The sequence below is a fragment of the Microcebus murinus genome, chromosome 17 (assembly GCF_040939455.1).
Source record: "Microcebus murinus isolate Inina chromosome 17, M.murinus_Inina_mat1.0, whole genome shotgun sequence".
NCBI classification, from domain to species: domain Eukaryota; kingdom Metazoa; phylum Chordata; class Mammalia; order Primates; family Cheirogaleidae; genus Microcebus; species Microcebus murinus.
In genome coordinates, this window is record NC_134120.1 from 53,707,175 (window position 1) to 53,732,003 (window position 24,829).

At 38.0% G+C, this 24,829-nt stretch overlaps 1 protein-coding gene across 6 annotated transcripts in view; it reads left to right on the top strand.

The window, feature by feature from the left end:
* Window positions 1-24,829, top strand: part of PTPRM (protein tyrosine phosphatase receptor type M) — a 790,604-nt gene that overhangs the window by 309,645 nt on the left and 456,130 nt on the right. For all 6 annotated transcript variants that reach the window (XM_012745929.2, XM_012745922.2, XM_012745925.2 and 3 more), the window contains exon 5: window positions 19,918-20,033. In XM_012745929.2, the coding sequence (XP_012601383.1) occupies window positions 19,918-20,033 (116 nt within the window). The remainder of the gene's footprint in view (window positions 1-19,917; window positions 20,034-24,829) is intronic.

Consider the following 24,829-nt stretch of genomic DNA (forward strand, 5'->3'; position numbering starts at 1 on the left):
TGAAAGAGAATTGGATGGCTAATAGATTCCCTGAGAATACTGGTGGTCTAGGTGCAGTTAATGAGCAGGTCCCCAAAGTAAGGCTATGCCAGCAGACCACCATGACCACTGCAGCAGGAGAGCCAGCCACGAGGATATGGGGAGCTGGTGCCATGCCTCTGCCTCCCTCACCTTTGCAAGGTGACCTAGCCTGTAGCTGGACATTCTTCGCTAACTCTGGGCCTTTGCGTCTTTGTTCTCATTGCAAAGCCCCAGGTGGGATTGTCATGGTGGTCAAGCTATTATTAGATTGTGTGCTCATTCCCTTCTAGCAATTGGAGTGATCTGGGAAAGCAAGGTGTTAGCTTTTCTGCTCTTTCATGGTAACTAGGCCTTGACTTTTACCAAGAAACATATGGTGCTAAGCAAACACTGCAAATGCCTGTGTGTACGTGCGTGCTATGTTTCCTACGATCGCTGTGTATGAATAAAAGCAAAAAAGGTTTGCCTTTTATACGTTCTAATGAATGATATCAAACTGTACACTTGTCTCTTGGGTTTTTTTCCCACTTAGTATTACATTTCTTAGGTCAATCTATGATATTCTATCATGTGAATATACTGCATTTTTAAAATTCTTTTATGAACATTTAGTGTATTCCCCCTAGTTTTCCTCTATAAAAACATTGCTGCGGTGAATATTTGTGGATGTGCCTCTTGGTATAATATGCAAGAAACTCAGTGGAGTATATTCTTAGAAGTTGAATTGCTGGGATGTAGGGTAAGGTAGACACATTTTTAGTTTTATTAGATGCTGCCAAATTGCTATGAAAAGTGTCTGAACCAGTTTATATTCCCACCAGCACTGCATGATAGTTTTATTTTTCCTATATCTTTGCCCAAAATTGATATTGTCAGATTTTAGATTTTTGGCCATCTGAAAGATGGCAACCTGTTTATTTTTAGGATCTCTGGCATTAAAGAGAACTGGCTAGGTCATACATTTCATGGATCTCTGCTGATGCCTCCTACCCACATAATGAGAGCATGGTTATATCTACAGTATTAGAAATATATACACTTGCAGGAATGTCTCAGCTTTTTCTTGCTTGGATTTGAATAGATAGATCATTAGGTTACTCTTCATAGTTATAGAGAAGACCCATGTGGTTGTTATCTGATAGGGGTGTCATGACACATTTGTCTAATTCTATCTAAAGGGGTTTTTGCTCTCTGGTATCTTTATTTGGTGTTCTAAAGCTTGGCAAACATGTAAGTTAAATTACAGCAATCATCGCCTTTGTTTCTAAGGCAGATGTTACTTTTGTATCATTACATTTACCTTTTTTTCTGTATCAGCAAGAATGGGACATTCAAGAAGAATTTCTACCCCCTCTTCCTTTCTTGAAAAGGCAGGAAAATGATCGAGGCTGTATCTAATTGAAACAGCAAGGCAAATTTAGGAAGCAGAATACAATTACCTGAGTTGGAACTCGACCAGATTCTCAGAGTAATAGCCTCTGGCTAGACAGGTGCCATAGGATCGCCTAATACACACTAATGTCCATGGCCTCTGACCCACCTCTTACTAGGAGGTTAAAAAATAAGAGCCATTAATACTGCATACCTACCAAGTTCTGAGCGCTCTAATGACATATGCTGTCTGCCTGTTTCTTAGAGCAGACTTCACTGCAGGGCAGATGTTGCACTGGGTGCAATGTGGTGGGGCAGCCAAGGTTGCACAGAGTTTCCTGTTAAGTATCCTCAGTTCTTCTGCATCTGGCTACTGGCCAACATAATAGCTCCTAAAAGGTAGCCCCTCCCATTCCACTGGATTTCAGTCATTGTGTTCTGCAAAGTCATAAAGACTTATCCTTCTATCAGACCATTCCTAAAATGTGTCTCCTGCAGTTTCATTTTTCCCTTAGGAACCAGCTTCCTATAGCCATACAAATGGTGCTTATGTTCTCTGCTTTGGAGAATACCTGTGCTAATACCTAATTGGCTTTGCGAACTGCTGTTAGGAGGCACAGAATAGCAAAACAGGCTCTGTACCAAGGTGATGTATGGTACAGCAGCATTTTGAACTGTAAGCCTTAAATGGTTTTGATGATAGCCCTTCTGTAGTTATTTTTTCCTGAATCTCTAAGTTTATGAGGGAAACATGCAAATAAAGATTTTAAGGAAGGCAGTAGTTTGGTCTTAAAATGGAAAGCTTTATGGGTAATATTTTATGAGATTTCCTAACAAGATTTCTTAATAATAATCAATTATTCTGAAATTTTGATGCTCATTAAATTTAAATCCTAAAGGAGCATAAATATTTCATATCTAAAACTATGTTTTCCGAATGGATGTGGAATTGCTGAATCTCATTTACTTCGCTGTAAAGGCTCCTATTTGGATTCATATGGGTTTATGAGTAGGCATTACAACATTTTTTAATAGTAGCTGTTCCGTTGCAAGTATACAGTTGCTCATAAAGTTGATTTTAATGTAGTGACAATAAGATGCAGGATCAGCTTGAAATGTGGAGATGGCTGTGCAGATTCAGCAGCTCTCTAGCTTAAGACCACTTCTAATAAACATAGATAATTCTTGTATTTGGTATGCATGCTAAAATTATATTTTAAATTTGGTTCAATATTCCTGATAGGAAAAACTGAAGAAATATTTTATCAGCTTCATAATGTTGTCTCCTGTTTTTAAATATATTGTGAGCTATGCATATATGAGTATTTCTATTATTACCTTGTGATGCTGATATGTATTTTTATATCTTATAAGCCCAATAGAATTTTAACAGGTTTATTGAGATTTAATTCACGTGTCATACAATTTACCCATTTAAAAGGTATAATTCGGTGGTTTCTAATATATTTACAGAGTTGTGGAACCAATACCATAATTAATTTTAAAACATTTTGAACCTCGTTCCCCTGAGATACACCCTGTACCTATTAATGGTCACTCTCCATTTTCTCTGGCCCCTAATCTCAGCCCTAGGCAATTAATTATTAACTTACTTTCTGACTCTGTAGATTTGATTATTCTACACATTTCATTTAAATGCAGTCAATGTAGTGTAGTATGTGGTCTTTGTGTCTGGTTTCTTTCACTTAGCATAATATATCAAAGTTTATCCATGTTATAGCATTTATCAATACCTTGTGCCCTTTTAAATTCAAGTAATATTTCATTGTGTGGATATATCACATTTTATGTAATTATCATGACATTCAGGGTGTTTTCACCCTTGGATATTATGAATAACGCTACTATGAACATTTATGTACAGGTTTTTGTGTAGACATTTGTTTTCAGTTCTCTTGGCTATATACTTAAGAATGGAATTGCTGGGTCACATTGTAACTCTATTTTTAGCATTTGAGGAACTATGAAATTGTTTTGAAATTAACTATTGTTTCACATTCCAAAGAGCAATGTATGAAAATTCCAATTTCTCCACATTCTTGCCAATACTTTTTTTATCACAGCCATCTCTTGTATTTGAAGTGGTGTCTCTTGTGATTTAGATTACATAATGACTAATGACAAGCATCTTTCCATGTGCTTATTGGTTATTTGTATATCTTTTTGTGAGAAATGTCTATTTAGCTCCTTTCCTCATTTTAATTGGATTATTTATCTTTTTATTATTGTAAGAATTTTTAATATATCTAGATACAAATTCCTTATTAGACATATAATTTTAAAATATTTCTCCTCAATCTGTGGATTATCTTTTTATTTTCTTGATGGCATCCTTTGTAGCACAAAACTTTTAAATTTCGATAAAGTCCAGTTTTTTATTTTTTCTTTTCTCACCTGTACCAATTATATTATTTCATGTTATATCTAAGAATGTTTTGCTTAATCCAAGATCACAAAGGTTAATCCTATGTTTTCTCCTAAGAGTTTTATAGTTTCAATTCTAACATATAGGTATATGAGATATTTTGAGTTAATATTTGTGAATGGCATAAGAAAGTGGTACAACTTCATTCTTTTTGCATATGAATATCCATCACGTTTGTTGAAAATCAACTAACCATTAATATAAATGTTTAATTCTGGACCCTCAGTTCAATTCAGTTGATCTATATGATCATCCTTCTACATAAACCACACTTTTTTTTTTTTTTTTTTTTTTGAGACAGAGTCTCACTCTAGAATGCTGTGGTGTCAGCCTAGCTCACAGCATCCTCAAACTCCTGGGCTCAAGCAATCCTTCTGCCTCAGCTGGGACTACTGGCATGCGCCACCATGCCCGGCTAATTTTTTCTATATATTTTTAGTTGGCCAATTTCTTTCTTTCTATTTTCAGTAGAGACTGGGTCTCACTCTTACGCAGGCTGGTCGCGAACTCCTGAACTCAAACAATCTGCCCACCTTGGCCTCCCAAAGTGCTAGGATTACAGACGTGAGCCACCGTGCCCGGCCCACACTGTTTTTAATTACTGTAACTTTCTAACTAATTTTGATATTGGGATATGTAAATCCATGAACTTTGTTCTTTTTTCAATATTGTCTTAGTTTTTCTGAATCCCTTGTATTTTCATATGAATTTAAACATCAACTTATGAATTTCAGCCAAAAAATAGCAGCTGGGAATTTGATAGAGATTGTGATGAATCTGTAGGTTACTTTGGGTGAGGGGCTACTGGCATCTTAACAATATTAGGTTTACTATTCTGTGAACATGTGATGTCTTTCCTTTTTTTGAGGTCTTTTAGAATTTCCTTCAGTAGTGTTTGTGGTTTTCAGAGTAGAAGTTTTGCATTAAATACTTCCTTTGTAAACTTATTGCTAAGTATTGTATTTTGATGTTATTGTAAGTGCAATGCTATTTTTTAAATTTCATTTTTGGATCATTCATTTGCTAACTTGTAGAAATGCAATTGATTTTATATATTGATCTTGAGACCTTATATATTATATCTTTGCTGAACTTGCTTATTAGCTCTATTTTTTTTTTTTTTTGGTGGATCCTTAGGGTTTTCTATCATGTCATCTTCAAGTAGAGTATCCAGATTCTTATTTTTTCAATATGGTTGCCTTTTATTCCTTTCCTTGTCTATTTGCCATGGATAGAACATCCAATATAACCTTGAATAGAAGGTTAATTCCGAGTGCTGGCTTTGTTACTAATACTAGGAGGAAAGCTTTCAGACTTTCAGCATGATGTTAGCTGTGGCTTGTTTGGAGATGCTTGTTTTCAGGAAGGAAGTTCCTTTTTATTCCTAGTTTGTTAAATGTTTTTATCATGAAACGGTTTTAGGTTTTATTATAGTAAATCCTTTTTCTTTCTCTGTCAGATTATCATGTGTTTTCTGTCCTGTATTCTATTGGTGTAGTGTGTTACATTTATTAATATTTGGATGTTAAACAAACCTGGCATTCCTAGGATAAATCCCCTAAGGCATGGCGTATCATCTCTTTATATGTTGCCATTTTGATATATTAAATAAAAAGTTATTTGAATGTATGATACCTTGAATTCTGAAATCTTGTAATTGTAGTGAACCATGCCCCATTAGTTTGCTGCCAATTTTAAAAATAGAAAATAATGGGAAACATATTTAATATAAAGCCCTTATAAACCTTGTGGTATATGTTGGATAAATGGAATATAAAATCCAAGACTGTTCTGTGTTACTAGTTGGACAATATGAAATAAGTCAGTAGTTTCTTTAAACATTTAAGAAATCCTAAGTTCACAATATGGCATCCTAAGTTGAAAATCTTATTTTTAAAAAATGTTTTTTATTCACTTAGTAATTTGCATAGCCATATATTGTTTGCCTACTTCCAAATTTAGATTGTTTTATGAAGATTTATTAACTAGTGCAATTTAAAATGAGAATAATAGGAACAGAGTACAAATTAGAATTGTTTTTAGAATTATGTTCTGCTGAATAAAGACAGAACCATATGCTTTGGCTGACAGATGCACAGGACTCAGAACTGACGTTTCGTTTTAAACACATTATAACTTAACTTGGATTTTTCTCCAATGGACTGTCATTCTTCAAGATACATTCAACTTCTAAAAGTTATTTACATATAGTGCCTACTTATGTTTTCTAGTAAAAATGTTGAATCTATTTCTTCACTTGAATAATTCTTCCATTAAGACCTATTTTTTTATTTTTATTTTTTCTTTTGAGACAGGGGCTGTCACCCAGGCTGTAGTGCATTGGTGCTATCATAGCTCGCTGCAGCCTCAAACTCCTGAGCTCAAGCCATCCTCCTGTCTTAGTTTCCCAAGTAGCTGGGACTACAGGCGCGAGCCACTAATGTCCTGTTAATTTTTTTATCTTTTGTAGAAATGGGGTCTGGCTGTGTTGCTCAGGCTGTTCTGGAACTCCTGGCCTCAAATGATCCTCTTGCCTCAGCTTCCCGTGCTGGGATTACAAGTGTGAATTACTGTACCTGGCCAAGACCGATTCTTAACTTGCAAACAAAACAAAAATGATTTTGACCTAAACATTTTTGAGGGCCAAGTATCAGGCACATAGAGTGCTTTACCTGAATCATCTTGCTTAATCTCTATACCACTCCTATGAAATAGGTACTTTAAATGTTAAGATTAAAATTTCTTGCTTCTGTCACAAGAGTTACTTGGCCTTTTTAGACCTATAAACATATTCATACAATGAGAATAGTAATAATAATGTTTTCTTCACAGGGTAAGTGTAGAGGTTAGATTAGTTATTATACATAAAGAACTTATAACCATGCTTAGCACATTCAGAGAGCTTATTAGCTATTAGTATTATTTATTATTATCAGGTACTATATCTTGATAGAGTCATAGAATTAACTGCAAATCATAAAACTAAATAGCTAAAGTGATTGATTTCTTAGATAGGGGAATTTAGTTGTGTTCATTTTAAAATTCAAAAATATGTTTTCAAAATATATTGGTTTTCAGTGTTTGAGTAGGTAGTACTAGGCTGTTCTTTTTGGCAGCAATTAGTTCTGTGTTTGTGATGATATGTTACACTAATAGAGAGAACCATTAACTGTTTATTCTGGCAGTTGGGCATGCATCCAGTGCATTTCAACTTGTGCCATTACATCAAAATATAAATTAAAATAGAAGGGGGTTAGGACAGAGTCCTCTTGTCCCACTTCAGTTTGCACTTTGATCTTGCAAATTTCTCATCTCTGATTTTCTTGGTAGTATTTTGATGCAGGCTTTGAAGAATCAATAATAATGAAACATTTACAAAAAGATTTGCATCTTGGTCAATGTTAATTCTTGGCTTTGGGATCAAAGGCTGATTTGAGATCAATTAATACCCCAAAACCTCTATTTTTTCTTAGTAAGAGGCAACAATATAGCAGGGACTAGAGAATAGGAGAGTTGTACCAAGAACCTGTTTGTTATTCATAGAAGATATTTAGTTTTTAGAACTCTTACAGATTTTAGAAGAAAGCTGGCATAGCATTTTAAAAAGGTATCCAGGAGACAAATGGACTATAAATTTGGAGAGAGGGGGAGAATTTTTCTTTTTGAATATGAGATAGATTGAAATTTTCCTTTCTAAAGGTGGTATACAATTAAAGTAGTTTGGCAAGGTTCAGAGCATCCACCTCAGCATGGAATCTAAACTTTTCTGGCTGTAGAGCTCTTTTTCTTGGGCATTTTTCCAGTTTCTAGTGATATAAATCAGTAATTTCATGTAGTAAGGAACATTTTTGAGGGCCAAGTATCAGGCACATAGAATGCTTTACCTGCATCATCTTGCTTAATGTTTATACTACCCCTTTGAAATAGGTACTTAAAAAAAATCTGTTTTACATATTAAAAAAATTCTACTAAGGCTTAGGTGTAGGAACTTTCGCATGAATTCAGAGACAATAAAGGGCTAAATGAAGTACTGATGCTTGAACACATGTGCTGAAATCCAAATCTTAAAATAGTGTCAGCCTTAAACTTCTGGCTACCTGAAAATGGTTCTAGGATTTACAGCACTAGACAAAGAGAATCCAGGCAACTTAAAGCTTTGGATGATTATATAAATCTTTAATGTTTATTGAAAAAACTCACATCATTAGCAGAAAGTTTGACTTTAATTTTCTTGGAGAAATCTGCTATGGGAGAGAAATTTCACAGTCCCTTTGTCTTATTCTCCCCAGTGGGTGAGTTAATATCTTCCATTCATGTTGTCTTTCATTTGAAAAGGATCATTTGCTTATGAAAATGTTTACGCTTAATAGCATCATATGTCTTTATCTGGTTTCCATTTGAGGTGTGGCTTTATTATCTTAGCCAGATGATATTTTTCTGGTAGTCTTTTCCTTAACCAAACAACATTATTTTCTAAGCCAAAGGCAGTCAATTGGTTCCCGGGTATGACCCCTCCCAAAATACAATTTGAACAGAGGCATAAATTCCTTAGACCAGTAACCTCACCATGGAAGTAATATATACGGACAGTCTTTGAGAAAGACGCATTGAGGATCAAACTAATTATAAAGGAGAAGTGATAACTGTCATTCTGTGCAACATGTCTTTATTAAGGATGGGTAAACAAAGAAAGGCTGACTATCACACAGTTGTATCTTTGACCCCCTAATTAAAAGTGTCAGTTGTATTCTATCAGACAACCCCCTGGGGACAGTTAGTATAGCCATTCCTAGGTGTCTGAGGGAGATTGGTTCCAGGACACCTCCCCCCATACTAAAATCTGCAGATGCTCAAGTCCTTTATGTAAAATGGTGAACATCCTCTTGTATACCTTAAACCTGAGGTCCCCAAACCGTGGGCCACAGACAAGTAGCGGTCTGTGCCTGTTAGGAACCAGGCCACACAGCAGGAGGTGAGTGGCAAGCAAGCCAGCAAAGTTTCATCTGTATTCACAGCGGTTCTGCATAGTTCACTTCACCAAATAAGCTCTGCCTTCTGTGGGATCAACTGCATTAGATTCTCGTAGGGGTGCGAACCCTGCTGTAAACTGCACTTGTGAGGGATCTGGGTTGGACACTCCTTATGAGAATCTAATGCCTGATGATCTGAGGTGGAACTGAGGCGGTGATTCTAGCTCTGGGGAGCGGCTGCAAATGCAGATTATCATTAGCAGAGAGATTTGACTGCACAATAAATGTAATGTGCTTGAATCATCCATCCCCAAACCATCTCTCCTGCCCCCTGGTCCTTGGAAAAATTATATTCCATGAAGCCATTCCCTGGTGTGAAAAGGTTGGGGACCACTGCCATAAACCATCTCTAGATTACTTACAATATCTAATACAATGTAAATGCTATGTAAATAGTTGTTAAATGTATTGTTGCATTATTTTTATTATTATTAATTTATATGTTTTTTTCCCCCAAATGGTTTTGATCCTCGGTTGGTTGAAGCCACAGATGTGGAATCCACATATCCAGAGGGCCTACTATATTAGCAGATTGCATTGTTAAATGAGTATTACCATGCTCAAAATGTGGCCCTTAAAAAAGCAATCTTCCGGCCGGGTGTGGTGGCTCACGCCTGTAATCCTAGCACTCTGGGAGGCTGAGGCGGGCGGATTTCTTAAGGTCAGGAGTTCGAAACCAGCCTGAGCAAGGTACCGTCTCTACTAAAAATAGAAAGAAATTAATCAACCAACTAAAAATACATATACAAAAAATTAGCTGGGCATGGTGGTGCATGCCTATAGTCCCAGCTACTTGGGAGGCTGAGGCAGTAGGATCGCTTGAGCCCAGGAGATTGAGGTTGCTGTGAGCTAGGCTGACACCACGGCACTCACTCTAGCCTGGACAACAAAGGGAGACTCTGTCTCAGGAAAAAAAAAAAGCAATCTTCCAAAGCCAGGCTTGCTATGGATACACAGACATGTAGCATAACCAGTGACAATCCTGATATTCAAATATTTGATTAGGTTTGCTGATATGGCAGAGTGAATGCATTTTGTAAGTTTCCTAAGAAAGATTGCAGAAGTTAATACTTAGTATTTTTTTAAATAAACAACAAGAATTTATTTCTTACAGTTTTGAAGGTAGAAGTCTGAGATCAGGGTGCCGTCATGGTCATGTTATGGCAAGGGCCCTCTTCTGGGTTACAAACTGCTGTCTCTCTTACTGTGTCCTCACCTGGCAAACAGGATGAGAGCGTCCTCTAGAGTCCCTTTCTTTTCTGAACAATGATTTTATTTTATTTATTTATTTATTTATTTATTTATTTATTTATTTATTTATTTTATTTTGGTATATTATGGGGGTACAGATTTTAAGGTTTCAATAAATGCCCATTTCTCCCCCTCCCCCCAAAAGTCTGAGTCTCCATCATGACCATCCCCCAGATGGTGCACATCTCACTCACTATGTATGTATATACCCGCCCCCCTTCCCCCTCCCACCTGCCCAATACCCTATTACTGTAGCACCTATGTGTCTACTTAGGTGCTACTCAGTTAATACCAGTTTGCTGGAGAATATATCTGGTGCTTGTTTTTCCATTCTTGGGATACTTCACTTAGTAGTATGGGTTCCAGCTCTAACCAGGAAAATATAAGGTGTGCTATATCACCATTGTTTCTTAGAGCTGAATAGTACTCCATGGTATACATATACCACATTTTATTAATCCATTCTTTGATTGATGGGCACTTGGGCTGTTTCCACAGCCTTGCAATTATGAATTGTGCTGCTATAAACATTCGAGTGCAGGTGTCTTTTTTGTAGAGTGTCACTGGATCATTTGGGTAGATGCCCAGCAATGGGATTGCTGGATCAAATGGTAGATTCACTTGTATCGCTTTAAGGTATCTCCATATTGCTTTCCACAGAGGTTGAACTAGTTTGCAGTCCCACCAGCAGTGTAGGAGTGTTCCTCTCTCTCCGCAACCACGCCAGCATTTATTGTTTGGAGATTTTTTGATAAAGGCCATTCTCACTGGGGTTAAGTGATATCTCATTGTGGTTTTGATTTGCATTTCCCTGATGATTAGAGATGTTGAGCATTTCTTCATATGTTTGTTGGCCATTCTTCTGTCTTCTTTAGAAAAATTTCTGTTCAAGTCCTTTGCCCACTTTTTAATGGGGTTATTTGATTTTTTCTTCCTAATTTTCGTGAGTTCTAAGTATATTCTAGTTATCAGTCCCTTATCGGATGCATAGGATGCAAAAATTTTCTCCCATTCTGTAGGTTGTCTGTTTACTTTCATGACTATTTCTTTGGCTGTGCAGAAGCTTTGTAGTTTGATCATGTCCCATTTATTTATTTTTGTTGCTGCTGTGATTGCCTTTGGGGACTTCTTCATAAACTCTTTGCCCAGGCCAATGTCTAGGAGAGTGTTTCCAACTTTTTCCTCTAGAGTTCTAATAGTTTCATATCTTAGGTTTAAGTCTGTTATCCAGCGTGAGTTGGTTTTTGTGAGAGGTGAAAGGTGTGGGTCCTGTTTTAGCCTTCTACAGGTGGCTATCCAGTTTTCCCAGCACCATTTATTGAAGAGGGATTCTTTTCCCCAGCGTATGTTTTTGTCTGCTTTGTCAAAGATGAGATGGCTATATGAGGATGGTTTTATATCAGGATTCTCACATCTGTTCCACTGGTCAATATTCCTGTTTTTGTGCCAATACCATATTGTTTTAATTACTACAGCTTTGTAGTATAGTTTGATATCTGGCATATTAATGCCTCCCATTTTGTTTTTGTTGCCTAGAATTGCTCTTGATATTCGGGGTCTTCTTTGGTTCCATACGAAACGTAAAATTATTTTTTCTATATCTGTGAAGAATGCTGATGGGATTTTAATAGGTATTGCATTGAATCTGTAGATCAGTTTGGGTAGTATAGACATTTTGATGATATTGAGTCTGCCGATCCACGAGCATCGTATGGATTTCCATCTGTTTACATCCTCTGCTATTTCCTTCCTCAGTGTTTCATAGTTCTCCCTGTAGAGGTCTTTTACCTCTTTGGTTAAATATATTCCTAGGTACTTTAATTTCTTTGTTGCTATTGTGAAGGGAATTGAGTCTTTGATTTGGTTCTCAATTAGATTGTTGTTGGCGTATATGAATGCCTCTGATTTCTGTGTATTAATTTTGTATCCTGAGACTTTACTAAATTCATTGATCAGTTCCAGGAGTTTCTTGGTTGAATCTTTGGGGTTTTCTAGATACAATATCATATCATCAGCAAACAGTGAAAGTTTGATCTCTTCTGCCCCTATTTGGATACCTTTGATTCCATTTTCCTGTCTGATTGCTGTAGCCAAGACTTCCAGCACTATGTTGAACAGAAGTGGAAATAGTGGGCAGCCTTGTCTGGTTCCGGTTCTAAGTGGGAATGCTTTCAGTTTTTCCCCATTCAGTATGATGTTGGCTATGGGTCTGTCATAAATGGCTTGTATCATTTTTAGGTATGTCCCTTCTATGCCTATTTTCTTAAGTGTTCGTATCATGAAAGGGTGTTGAATTTTGTCAAAAGCTTTTTCTGCATCTATTGAAAGAATCATGTGGTCTTTGTTTTTGCTTCTGTTTATGTGGTGAATTGCATTTATAGATTTACGTATGTTGAACCATCCCTGCATCCCTGGGATGAAGCCCACTTGGTCGTGGTGGATTATTTTTTTGATAAGTGTCTGGATTCGGTTAGCTAAGATTTTGTTGAAAATTTTTGCATCTATATTCATTAGGGATATTGGTCTGTAGTTTTCTTTTTTTGTTGCATCCTTTCCTGGTTTTGGTATCAGAGTAATATTCGCTTCATAAAAGGTGTCGGGGAGGTTTCCGTTCTTCTCGATGTTGTGGAATAGTTTCTGCAAGATAGGTACTAGTTCTTCTTTGTAAGTATGGTAAAATTCAGGTGTGAAGCCATCTGGACCGGGACTTTTCTTTTTAGGGAGATTTTTAATTGCTGTTTCTATTTCAGCTGTTGAGATTGGTCTGTTCAGGGAATCTATTTCTTCCTGGTTGAGCCTAGGGAGGCTGTGTGTTTCTAGAAATTTGTCCATTTCCTCCACATTTTCCAGTTTGTGTGCATAAAGATTTTTGTAGTATTCATAAATTGTATCTTGTATCTCTTTGGGATCAGTTGTGATATCTCCTTTTTTATTCCTGATGGAGCTTATTAGAGATTTCTCTTTTCTGCTTTTCGTTAGCTTAGCCAATGGCGTGCCAATCTTGTTTATTTTTTCAAAGAACCAACTTTTTGTTTTATTAATCTCCTGAATAGCTTTCCTGTTTTCAATTTCGTTTAGTTCTGATTTGATCTTGTTGATTTCACTTCTTCTGCTGGGTTTGGGGTTGGTCTGTTCTTCTTTTTCCAGCTCTTTGAGTCGTTTCATTAGATTGTCTATTTGTGATCTTCTTGCCTTTTGGTTATAGGCATTTATGGAGATAAACTTTCCTCTCAGAACTGCTTTAGCTGTGTCCCAGAGGAGTTGATAACTTGTCTCTCCATTGTCGTTTTCTTCATAGAAGTTTTTTATTTCCGTCTTGATTTCTTCATTTACGAAGTAATCATTTAGTAGGAGGTTGTTTAATTTCCACGTTTTTGTGTAGAAATGTGAGTTTCTGTTAGGGTTGATTTCCACTTTTATTCCACTGTGATCTGAGAAGGTACATGGTATGATTTCTATTTTTTTAAATTTCTTGAGATTTTCTTTGTGTCCTAGGATATGGTCAATCTTAGAGAATGTCCCGTGAGCTGATGAGAAGAACGTATATCCAGTGGATTTTGGGTAGAATGTTTTGTAGATGTCTGTCAGACCCAATTGTTCTAGCGTTTTGTTTAAGTCCATTATTTCTTTATTAATTTTCTGTTTGGAGGATCTGTCTCGTGCCGTCAGTGGGGTGTTGAAATCTCCGGCGATTATGGAGTTGCTATTAATCCATTTGCTTAGCTCCAGTAAGGTTTGCTTTATGAATCTGGGTGCACCTAAGTTGGGTGCATATATATTTAAAATTGTTATCTCTTCTTGTTGGACTGTGCCCTTCACCATTATATAATGACCCTCTTTGTCTTTTACTACTTTTGTTGGTTTAAAAACTAAATCGTCTGAAATTAGAACTGCCACACCAGCCTTCTTTTGGCTTCTATTTGCTTGGAATATTGATCTCCACCCTTTTATTTTTAGTCTATGTGCATCCTTGCAGGTTAAATGTGTTTCCTGAAGACAGCATATACTTGGCCTGTATTTTCTTATCCATTCAACCAGCCTATGTCTCTTGAGTGGAGAGTTTAAGCCATTCACATTTATTGAGAGAACTGATAGGTAAGGTAGATTACTGATCATTCTGTTGGGTTGGATGTTGTTGCTATGATTTCTGTCTTGAGCCATTGTAATATCTGGCCTTTAATATCTTTGGGTTTTGGTTGTTTTTATATCCGTGGATTATTATTATGATGTTCCGTGCATAACGCTGTTTTAAGCACTTCTTGTAGGGCTGGTCTTGTCTTGGTGAATTCTCTGAGCCTTTGCTTGTCTGAGAATGTTTTTATTTCTCCTTCATATATGAAGCTTAGTTTTGCAGGGAATAATATTCTAGGCTGGGCATTGTTTTGTTTCAAAAGAGTGAGAATGGGGACTCAGTCTCTCCTTGCTTGTAAAGTCTCATTAGAGAAGTCTGGTGTTATTCGAATTGGCTTTCCCTTGTATGTCACTTGCTTCTTTTGTCTTACAGCTCTTAGAAGGGCCTCTTTAGTTGATACTTTGGTCAGTCTGATGACTGCATGACGTGATGTCTTCCTGTTTGCATTGAATCTCCCAGGGGTCCTCTGGGCTTCTTGAACTTGTATATCGAGATTTTGAGCAAGGCCTGGGAAATTTTCCTCTATTATATCTTCAAAAAGCTTGTCCAGCCCTTGAGTGTTGTCTTCCTCCCCTTCGGCTTAACCTATGACCCTCACGTTAGGTTTTTTCACATAATCCCACAGCTCTTGTAGGCTTTGGTCTTTTCTCTTATTTCTCTGCTGTATTTCTGTGACTGATTTATTTAATTGGAAGGTGTTATCTTCAAGCTCTGAGAATCTTTCTTCTGCTTGATCTACCCTGTTCTTGAGACTTTCCACAGTATTTTGTAGTTCTCTGAGTTGATTCTTCATCTCCAGGACTTCGGTTAAAGTTTTCTTCACTGTGTCAATCTCTTTGTTGAACCTTTGTTCCATTTCTTGGAGGTTTTTTGTGTTTTCTTGGTGTTGGTTATTGAGTTGTTGTTGCAGCTGGGTGAGTGTTCTTATGATCCACATACGAAATTCCTTTTCTGTCATATTGGTTGCCTGATTTTGGTCAGTGTCCGTTTCTAGGGGGCTGCTGCTCCTCCTTGGGGGTGTGTTTTCCGTTTGGTTCTTCATATTTCCTGAGTTCTTTCGCTGATTTCTTCCCATGTCGATCAGTTGTTGTTTCTTTCCTTAGGTTATTGTTTGGGTATTCACACACCTTGTTTAGTTTCTGAGGCGTTAGGTGGTGCCTGTGGGTGAAATTGGACCACTCCCTGTATATTGAGTCAGTAGGTGCCGTGGCAAGGCTGTGCAAGATGCTGTCCCTGTCAGTAGGTGGCGTTTGCTTGGAGGAACAGGCTATGGTGTTGATTTTGAGTCCTGTTATCAGCTCTCGTTCTAGGCGGAGCTGGGTTGGATAAGCCTGCCCTCAGGCCGTTAGCAGGGGTCAAAGTTCTGTTCTCAGCTTCCAGGGAAAGCTGTCAGGGCGGGGCTGGAATGGTCCCGCTCAGCCAGAAAGTCTGGGTGTGGGGGTGGGGCTGTCTGAGACCCGCAGTCTGCAGCAGGCCTCGCTTCTTTCCACCCTCCCCAACTCTGCAGCTACTCCTGGGCCTCTGCCAGCAGGCCAGACCACAAGCCACCAGGCCTCCCCGGACTGTGGTGCCGGCAGGGAGGTTCCCTGCACAGGAACGCCACCTGGGTTGGGCGCACGGCCTCCTCCTGGGAGGGGGGTTGTTCTCTAGGGCGCCGATCCGCCCCTGGAGGCACACAGCCCTCAGTAGGCTGTTCACGTATAACCCTTCTGTGCCCCGGGCAATGCTAGCCCACGGTGCAGGGGATCTGGTCTGCAGGTCCGACCTCTGGGTCCCAGAGTTCAAACTGTATTCCCACCAGGGAGAGGATTTCCGGTCCTAATTCACCCACAGGGAGCCCAAGCTGGGTCTATGTCTCTCAGCCTCTGAGTCGGCACCGTTTTCCTGGGAACACGGTGCCAGCAGCACCTGGGAGGGCGGGCGGGGTCCCAAACGGGAAGGTCCCATTCCCTGGAGGTGCCTCCGGCTGGTGGCTGTATTGTCTCTCTGGGCAGCCGCGGGTAGGGTCGGTGGAGGGGAGGAGGAGGCAATATGGCGCCTGCCGCGCGGCTCGGGTCCATGCACACGGAGGTGCCCGGAGGAAGTTGGGAACCTGGTGCCACGTCTGCTACAGGCTCACCGTTGGCAGGCGGCGGCAGTCTCTGGGCTGATGTCCGCAGGTCTCTCCACCCGCTGGGGAGCCCACCAGCAGTCCCGAATGCAGGGGAGGGGAAACAGCAGAGCCACCTACCCTTGCCGCTGGTCTCCAGGCTGCTCCGGTGTTCTCAGCCTCCAGTTCTCCTCCACAGCCTCCTCCCGTGGAGTCTCCCGGGGTCTCAGGTACCCCTCCTTCCGGCCCTTGTCCGCTGTATGCTCGTCTTCTTGCTTCTTTCCTCTAGTTTCTGCTAGAATCGGTCTTTTCTGCAGAGACCCTCTGTCTGGCGGTGTTATAATGATTTTATTTTTAATTGACATGTATAATTGTACATATTTATGGCATACAGAGTTATTTTTCATACATATGTAATGTATAATCAAATCACAGTAATTAGCATATTTGTAACCTCAAATATTTATCATTGCTTTGTGCTGGGAACATTCCCAAGCCTCTATTCTAGCTATATAAAAATATACAATAAATTTATTTTAACTATAGTCACCCTGCAGTGCTATAGAACAGCGGTCCCCAACTTTTTTGGCACCAGGGACTGGTTTCACGGAAGATAATTTTTTCACAGACCAGGGGCGGAGGGGGAATGGTTTCAGGATGACTCAAGTGCATTACATGTATTGTACACTTTATTTCTATTATGATTACATTGTAATATATAATGAAATAATTATACAACTCACCATAATGCAGACTCTAATGATGCCACTGATCTGAAAGGAGCCGGAGTTCAGGCAGTGATTAGCGCAATGGGGAGTGGCTATAAATACGGATGAAGGTTCCCTCGCTAGCCCATCACTCACCTCCTGCTGTGCAGCCTGACAGTTTTTCCACTGACAGTGTAGGGTTAAGGCAGTGATGCACGGACCAATCTTCCTAACAGGCCATGGACTGATACTTGGCTATGGCCCAGGGATTGGGGACTGCACATTTCCCCAATGCTTTCTTCTAGTACTTTTGTAGTTTTAGGTCTTCAGTTTAAATCTTTGATCCATTTAGGTGTCTGATTTCATTCTTTTGCATACGGCTGTCCAGTTTTCTCAGCACCACTTATTGAAGAAACAGTTCTTTCCCCTTTGTATGTTTTTGACACCTTTGTCAAAAATGAGTTGGCTGTAAAAGTGTGCGTTTATATCTGGGTTCCCCATTCTGTTGCATTGGTTTTGTGTCTGTTTTTATGCCAGTGCCATGATGACTTGTTTATTATAGACTGTAGTAAACTTTGAAGTCAGGTAGTGTGATGCTTCTAGCTTTGTTCCTTTTGCTCAGGAGTGCTTTAGTTATTCAGGGTCTTTTGCGATTCTATATGAATTTTAGAATTTTTTTTTTATTTCTGTGAAGAATGTCATTGGTATTTTGATAGGGATTGACAAGAAAAACAGCTTTTCAGCTTCTAATGTATTGTTATTCATTTATTTGACTCTCAGGCATCTTCATGATGTCTGTTCATGTTGGGGACACCTGGTATAGTTAGACCTAATATCAGAATGGTTATGAAGTTTTTTATATGGTAATAGTTTCATTTGTATGAGAGGTAAGGTGGGAGAGTAGAATTCTGCAGAATTTGAAATCTCAAGTAAAGAGTTTTTAAGGATGTGTGTGTGGTTTTACTTATTTTAAATAATATGAATTAAATTTGATGATACTGAGTGTTTGCTATGTATAAGGCATTAACATCAAGTGCTATTGCTTTTGTGATATTAGAAGGTCTAGCAGCAAGATGAGATGATACATGAAGCTTCCTGGAGGGAACAGCATTCAGAAGGGCCTTGAAAGAAGCTAAAATTCCAGAAGACAGACAGGGAGGCCCTCCAGTGGGATAAAGAGTATGAGGAAAGGCAGGGGCAGTAGGAAGTCGGGGAGAGGCCTTGTGGCTTCCTGGACCAAACCTGGGCTTTGGAACTGGATAGTACTGAATTTATGTCCTGCTTCTGATACTCACTAGTCAGGTGTACTCACAGGTTCCCCCCATCAGAGAGAGGGAGAAACTATCTCCCTCACAGAACATTTATGAGTATTCAGTGGAAAAGTTTCTGGCACATAATTACTCAATAAATGCTACCTTTTTCCATTTTCTAAAAACAATGGGTCTTTTGGTTTTTCATGAACCAAGAGTAAAAGAGAAATTTGATTTGGGGACTTTTTATGGCAATCTTTAAAAACTATAGAATTGTGTTACTCTTGAGCCAAGGGGTAATTTGATTAAATCAGTGAAAAATAGAGTTCATAGAGTTGTACACTAAGATATTAGTATTAAGAAACAATGGTCCCTAGTTATGCTGCTTTGTTGGAGGGCATTGAGAACATTTTGTATGCTGAGCATCCTGAATACATTGTCTGAATTATTAGCGGCCTCCAAATTAGTAATGGGGTTTTCCTGTGTGTTATTGATGTTAAAATGCATTTTTCTTTGCTATTTGGCAGTGACCTACTTTCATTCCTAATTATGTTCTGCTTAGGCCAATGTGAGCACTGCTTTGTAATCTTGTGCACCCAGCAGTGGGGCACCATTTTTTCTAAGTGTCTAGACATGGCCTAAAGACACACTGGCAACGAGGAAAAGCTGGCAATGCATCACAAATGTGTTCTAGTTATTATCCAGATTTATGTGTCCCTTCCAGAAAGTACTATCATCTTATTCTCATTCTTTTCTACTCCCCACCCTTCCTTGCTTTGCAACTCTTTCACTCTATCACTGTTGTGATTAAGTTACTGTTTTCCTAAAAGTAGAAGTCGTCATAAAATGTAAGTCCTGACCTTTCATTTCAGTTCCTGGACACCTGTTTTCAGTGTTATACAGAAATTGGTCTGCACTTCTCAGATCAGATAGAATAATCCCTTATTTAAACAGTTGTCCCATATGGACAATGCACATTATGAGACAGTGCTATTTAGAATTTGAAATCCTTCTTGAATTGGAAATAAGAGTCAGCAAAAATTGCTATGCTGTTGCAGTCCCAGCATCATTTCACAGAGTGTGTATATAGGGATAGTATTTTTGGTAGCCGAAAAATATTACATAAATAATGTTGCATACCAATTAGTTGTGTTAAAATATATATTATGCACAGCTCTGTACTTCGGTTAAAAAGTTTCCTTGACAACATCATTTAACTTCTTACTGTTCTTTTCATGTTGCTAGTATAAATATCTAATATGTTTTTGTTCAAAACATCAATTAGGCTTCAGTATAATCTTTATTAATACAGATCTGTTATTACAAGCAGACTGCTGAGCTATGATAATTTGCACAGCAGGAACAATAAAATATCTTCTTTCTGTTTGATTCTATCCCAGAATGCTTGGCTTTATTTTATTCTTTTACAAAGCAAACCGAAACCTTTCATGGTGTCTTTTACAATTCTAGTGAAATCTTTAAAGCTCATATAAGCAAGGGCGTTATTTTCTCCCAAGGTAAACAAAATGAAAAGGCCCCAAATTGAAGATAGATTGAAGAGGACATATATTCATTATAGATCTCCCCGTTTCATATCTTTTGTTCTTTTTTCTCATGTAGCCAGAACCCCCCACTTCCTGCGGATTCAGAATGTGGAAGTCAATGCGGGCCAGTTCGCCACTTTCCAGTGCAGCGCCATCGGCAGGACCGTGGCAGGAGACAGGCTCTGGTTACAGGTATGGTAACTGACTTCATAGCCAAGTGAGAGTCTAGGGGAAGGAATGTGTTCACCCTGGGGGAGGAACCCGGAGAAATAGTCAGCGTCGGGTCCCTATTGTGAGACTTCCCTTTTTTTTAAGTGGCCAGATTACTAAGCATTCTGTTATTTTCACACATAGGCACACATACACACACACAGAGTGTGTAGCCATTTTGTGATTTGAATTTCCAAGCAATAAGCCTAAACTTTGAAATTAATAATCTTTTACTTTTGAGCATTTAAAGTATAATTTTTTTAGTGTAATTGTAGATTGTGTGACTTACTTTAAAATCTCTGAAATTCCACCATGTGTATTTTGCATGACAGAACATTTCATGGATAGATCCCTGGTCTCAGGAATGCTGACAGCATGAGTGGGATTAAATTACCTGTCCCCTCTAACCAGATTGCCACTCACTTCTTTAGGCTCTAGGTTTTGGGGTTTTCTTCTCCCTTAATATTCTCCCACTTAATTTTTCTTTCTTTCGTTTAAGCCTTAATCTGCAGGCTGCTCATTCTTCATCTTGACTGGTTTTGATTTTTTTCCATTTCTTTCCTTGTTTTGTTGTGTGTGGGCTTTTAAAATATATATATATATTACTATTTTTAGTTTGCTACTGAGCTGAACTGACCTTCCTATTTCGATCCTCCTGTGTAGACTGTTGAGTTCCACATTCCACATGTGCTTCCACCTCTTCACGCATGTTGGCTTTTCCTCTGCACCTGTCACCTCTCCACTGCTATTACGCCTCTCCTTCTGCAGTACCATCATGATTGTGATGTGTTACTTTTGTGTGACACTATAGTTTTTAAATCCTTTATCCTTGTTAATCATCACAATGTAAATTAATGGTTTTTTTTATTCCTCTGTTTCTGGGGAAAATGGGAGATGGGGAAAATGGGAGATGTGCAAAGAGACTATCCCAAGATTACTCAGCAATGGATTGTTAGCTGGGGGATACAATCTGGAGAGGAGGCTTCTTGTAAAGGGAGAGTCCTCTGCTGCTCTTGTTTCGTATCTGACTGTCCCCGCTAGAGACTTCCCTAGCCGGGAGGAGGAGCGTGTGCCAAGGACTGAAATTGTATGTTCCACGTTCATCTTTACTTTTTTCCTTATCTCTGAGTTTTGTAATTGCTACTTTAAGAGCTTTTTACATATTGGGAAGACTGTCTTCAGTATTGAACGTTTTTTCTTGTCATCCCACTTCACAGTTGTTTTAAATTCTTGATGTGTTAGGATTGAGAATTGTTTTCTTAGCAAGTAGTTGCTTGGTATTAAACATAATCAAGATTGGCTGTCTGTGGTAATTAATGACAAGACAGATGTCTTCTATGGACATTTTCCACAAAGCATTAAGCACCCGATAAAAATGAAATTATCTGTTCTTTTCATCTTTATCTCTAAAAATCTTAATTATTCAGGGAAAATATTTTTTGCTTCTAGTATTTTTGATAATATTACTTTAGAAGATACAATATTAAGTCTAAGCTCTCTTAGACTTAGATATCTTAAGAATTTACAGGTACATTGAGGACACCATTTGCTCTTTTTGTTTTTGCAAATGTCCTGGACTTGGTATATTCCTGCTTGAGCACTTATTTGGAGTTGGGAATCTTTAACTACTTCCCATCATAGTGGAGAACTTTTTTTTTAAAAGAGAATTTGTCATGTTGTATGGAGACAGCTAGTTACTATTTTGGAAAAAGGGGTCTAGGTCTAATGCAGAGTTCTCATCCCTGACTCTCCTTCAGAATCACTTGGGAGGTGGTTTTTGTTCTGTTTTGTTTTACATGTCTAGCCTATTACCAGATTCTGATTTAACTGGTCTGGGGTGGGGCCCAGCATTCAATATTTTATTAAAGGCTTCCCAGCTGTTTCCAGTATATACTAGGATTGGAAATCACTAGCCTGTGACACAAAATGCAACACGTGTTTCAAATCAGGAAAGAAAAAAGGCACATGTAAGGTATAACTGGTCCCTGTATTCTGTAGCCTTATGTGACTGTCATGTTGACTTTCCCGTGTATTAGGTCTGGTTATTCTTTCTATTGGATTTGAATTATAGTGTTGGTCATTGTTTTCACAGTTAATCCACTAATGCCTTTCTTTTTCTCTTGTCCAGTTTTTCTTGCCCTTCTTGTCACCGGTTACTGCTGATTGCCCTGTAGCTCTGTACACTGCACTGTGAAGGAGGGGATGACATGGAACTGTTGTGGCTTTGAATTTTTACTTAAAAGTTTTTACTTAAAAAACTTAGTTTTACTTAAAAAACTTAGTTTGTCCTGGACTCAGAATGCAATTTAGTTGTGAATCTTTGTGATGTAAGAAAAATTTTACTGTTAAATAATTTATTTCCCCCACTTGGGTAGGCAGTGTATGGGGAGGTGTTTACTTTATTAATAGCCTATGAAATGAGACCAGTGCCCTTCACTTGCAAGGATGGTTTCCATTAGTCTCTGTGTGTGCCAAGCGGTTGCCCGTAGTGACGAGGATTTCCAGCAGGTGCCGGTTTTGGAGAGCTATTCCTGCCTCTTGCCCAGGACCCCAGCCCATTGCCTCAGGCCATCACTTAGAGGTTGTGGGGAGACACAAACCAGGTCTCTCTAATCTAGAAGTATAAAATTCTAATGCTGTAATAGTTTCAAAAATGCCTTTCTTCGTGTAAACTCACAGGGGTCCTCAAAGTAATTCTGAGATCCAGGCAAAAAATTGAAGGAAAAAATATTTATAGATTTTTCTATGATTTAAATCTCCCCAAGAATAAGTCAAGATTTAGAAATTAATAGCACATCTTTTATTTGGGGGACATCGATGTTTTTGATTGTCATTTACAGTAATTTTTGTAATGACTGTAGCACCACCATAAGCATTTCACACAGATTTTTGTGGGTGTTTCCATGGTATTATATCTGTTTTGTAGATGAGAAGTGTGAAGTTCAGGATTGTCCTGGATCACAAAGGTAAATGGCAAAGTTGAGGATAGTACGACCTTGTTTCTTTGCTTTTCCTCTACCATTGATTAATTCTACTATACTATACTGTGTTCTCATATCTGGAAGGTAGATGACTAGGCAATGTACACTTACACTTTGTTAGAAGAATTTGGATGACCAACATTACATGATTAATATCAAGGAGCCATCCTGACCATCGTAAAAAACGTTCACGTGTATTACACGTCATATTGATCCACACCTATAAAAAATGGCCAAGGTTTTGATTGTTTAAAATAGAGATTAAATATAATCCCTGTCAGAGTCTTTCAGAAAACATAACACAAATAAATCTGATGACACTAATGAAGAAATGTTTATGATTAATGGATGTGTACCATTTGCTTGTATTTTCTTCATTTCATCTGTGGACCGTGCAGGTTATTGCAGTGTGAGATCAGTTTTTCTAGAATTCTGAATAACAGAATTAAACCCAGTGCATGAGCAACCATCGTTACAGCTGCAAAGTACTTAAAACACCTTCCAGAAAACCTATAGAAGGAAGGCAGCATCTGTAGAACTCTATTCTTATAGAACAAAATGGATATGCAATGAAGGCCTTGAAGATACTTGCTGTATGCTATTAGATACGGCAATCTATACATATAAACATGGGCTGTAATAGTGTGAGATACTAAAGTGTATTTGTGAAAATCATTCAAGCCTCCAAAATAGGAGTATATTTTTGGTTATTATCAATTTGCCAATCTTTGTAACATTTGAAGCCCATATTTTGAAAATATTAATATCTCAGTATGTATGTCTATGTACATATACATTGTGTATATATGCACACACATATAAAACTTAGAAGAGAAAATGGAATTTTGTTATTTTCTTTTTATGCTTTTTTAAATATTTTTGTTTGCTGATGGGCAACTTCTGAGTTGCAAATTTTATGTAGTCATTGACCTTTAAGCCATGTTTAATTGTATTAAAACTACTATTCTTTCTTTTCAAATTTTTATTATTTTCCTAGATTTGTTTATTTGTCTTGGGAATTCACATTTATAATACCTATTTCAGCTTTTCATTAAAGGAAGGTGATGACAAAAGCTAGCTAGTTTTGCTGTGCATACATCTGTAGATGACTCCCACCACAGTTCCCCACTCGTTGATTAATAAACCCTCCTTTTCCCCTGCCTCTGGTCCTGTTTTGGTATTTTTGTAACCCTTTAATTCATTTCTGATCATTGTGGAGACTCCTGTGTTCCTTACTCTTCTTACATAGTTACCACATCCTACTCTGAGTGGGTAGGAAATAAAAAGCTACTAGTAGAGATGCCTTTTCAACAGTGGGTGAATGGAAGCTTTGATCAGGCCTGGGGTTGATCTGTATGTGTTGAGTGAATGGCAAAGAAAACTTGAAAAATAACCATTTTCTCTTAACAGATCTCAGAGGTTCCAACCGTTTTTAAATATTTAACTTTTAGAATTATGTAATTATATAACCTCTTAATTTGGGACAATCTTCAAATTAAATTCTTAATTTTATTAATAAGAAAACAGAATCCCAGAAAAGGTAAAAAACTTTAGCACAGTCATATATTCAGTTTTTATATTTATTATAGGTAACTATATTTTATTAGTGAAACTCAGTTTTAAATGTATAATACATTTATATTTGTATGTATATATTTGTATCTATGTATAACTATTTTTATTTATTTAAAAAATAGTGAACTTTGTCAGTTGAACATTTTTCTGCACTGAGTGATCATGCATTTCAAGTAATATTAGCCTTTTAACCAGATAGTCTCAGATTCACTGTGGAAATAT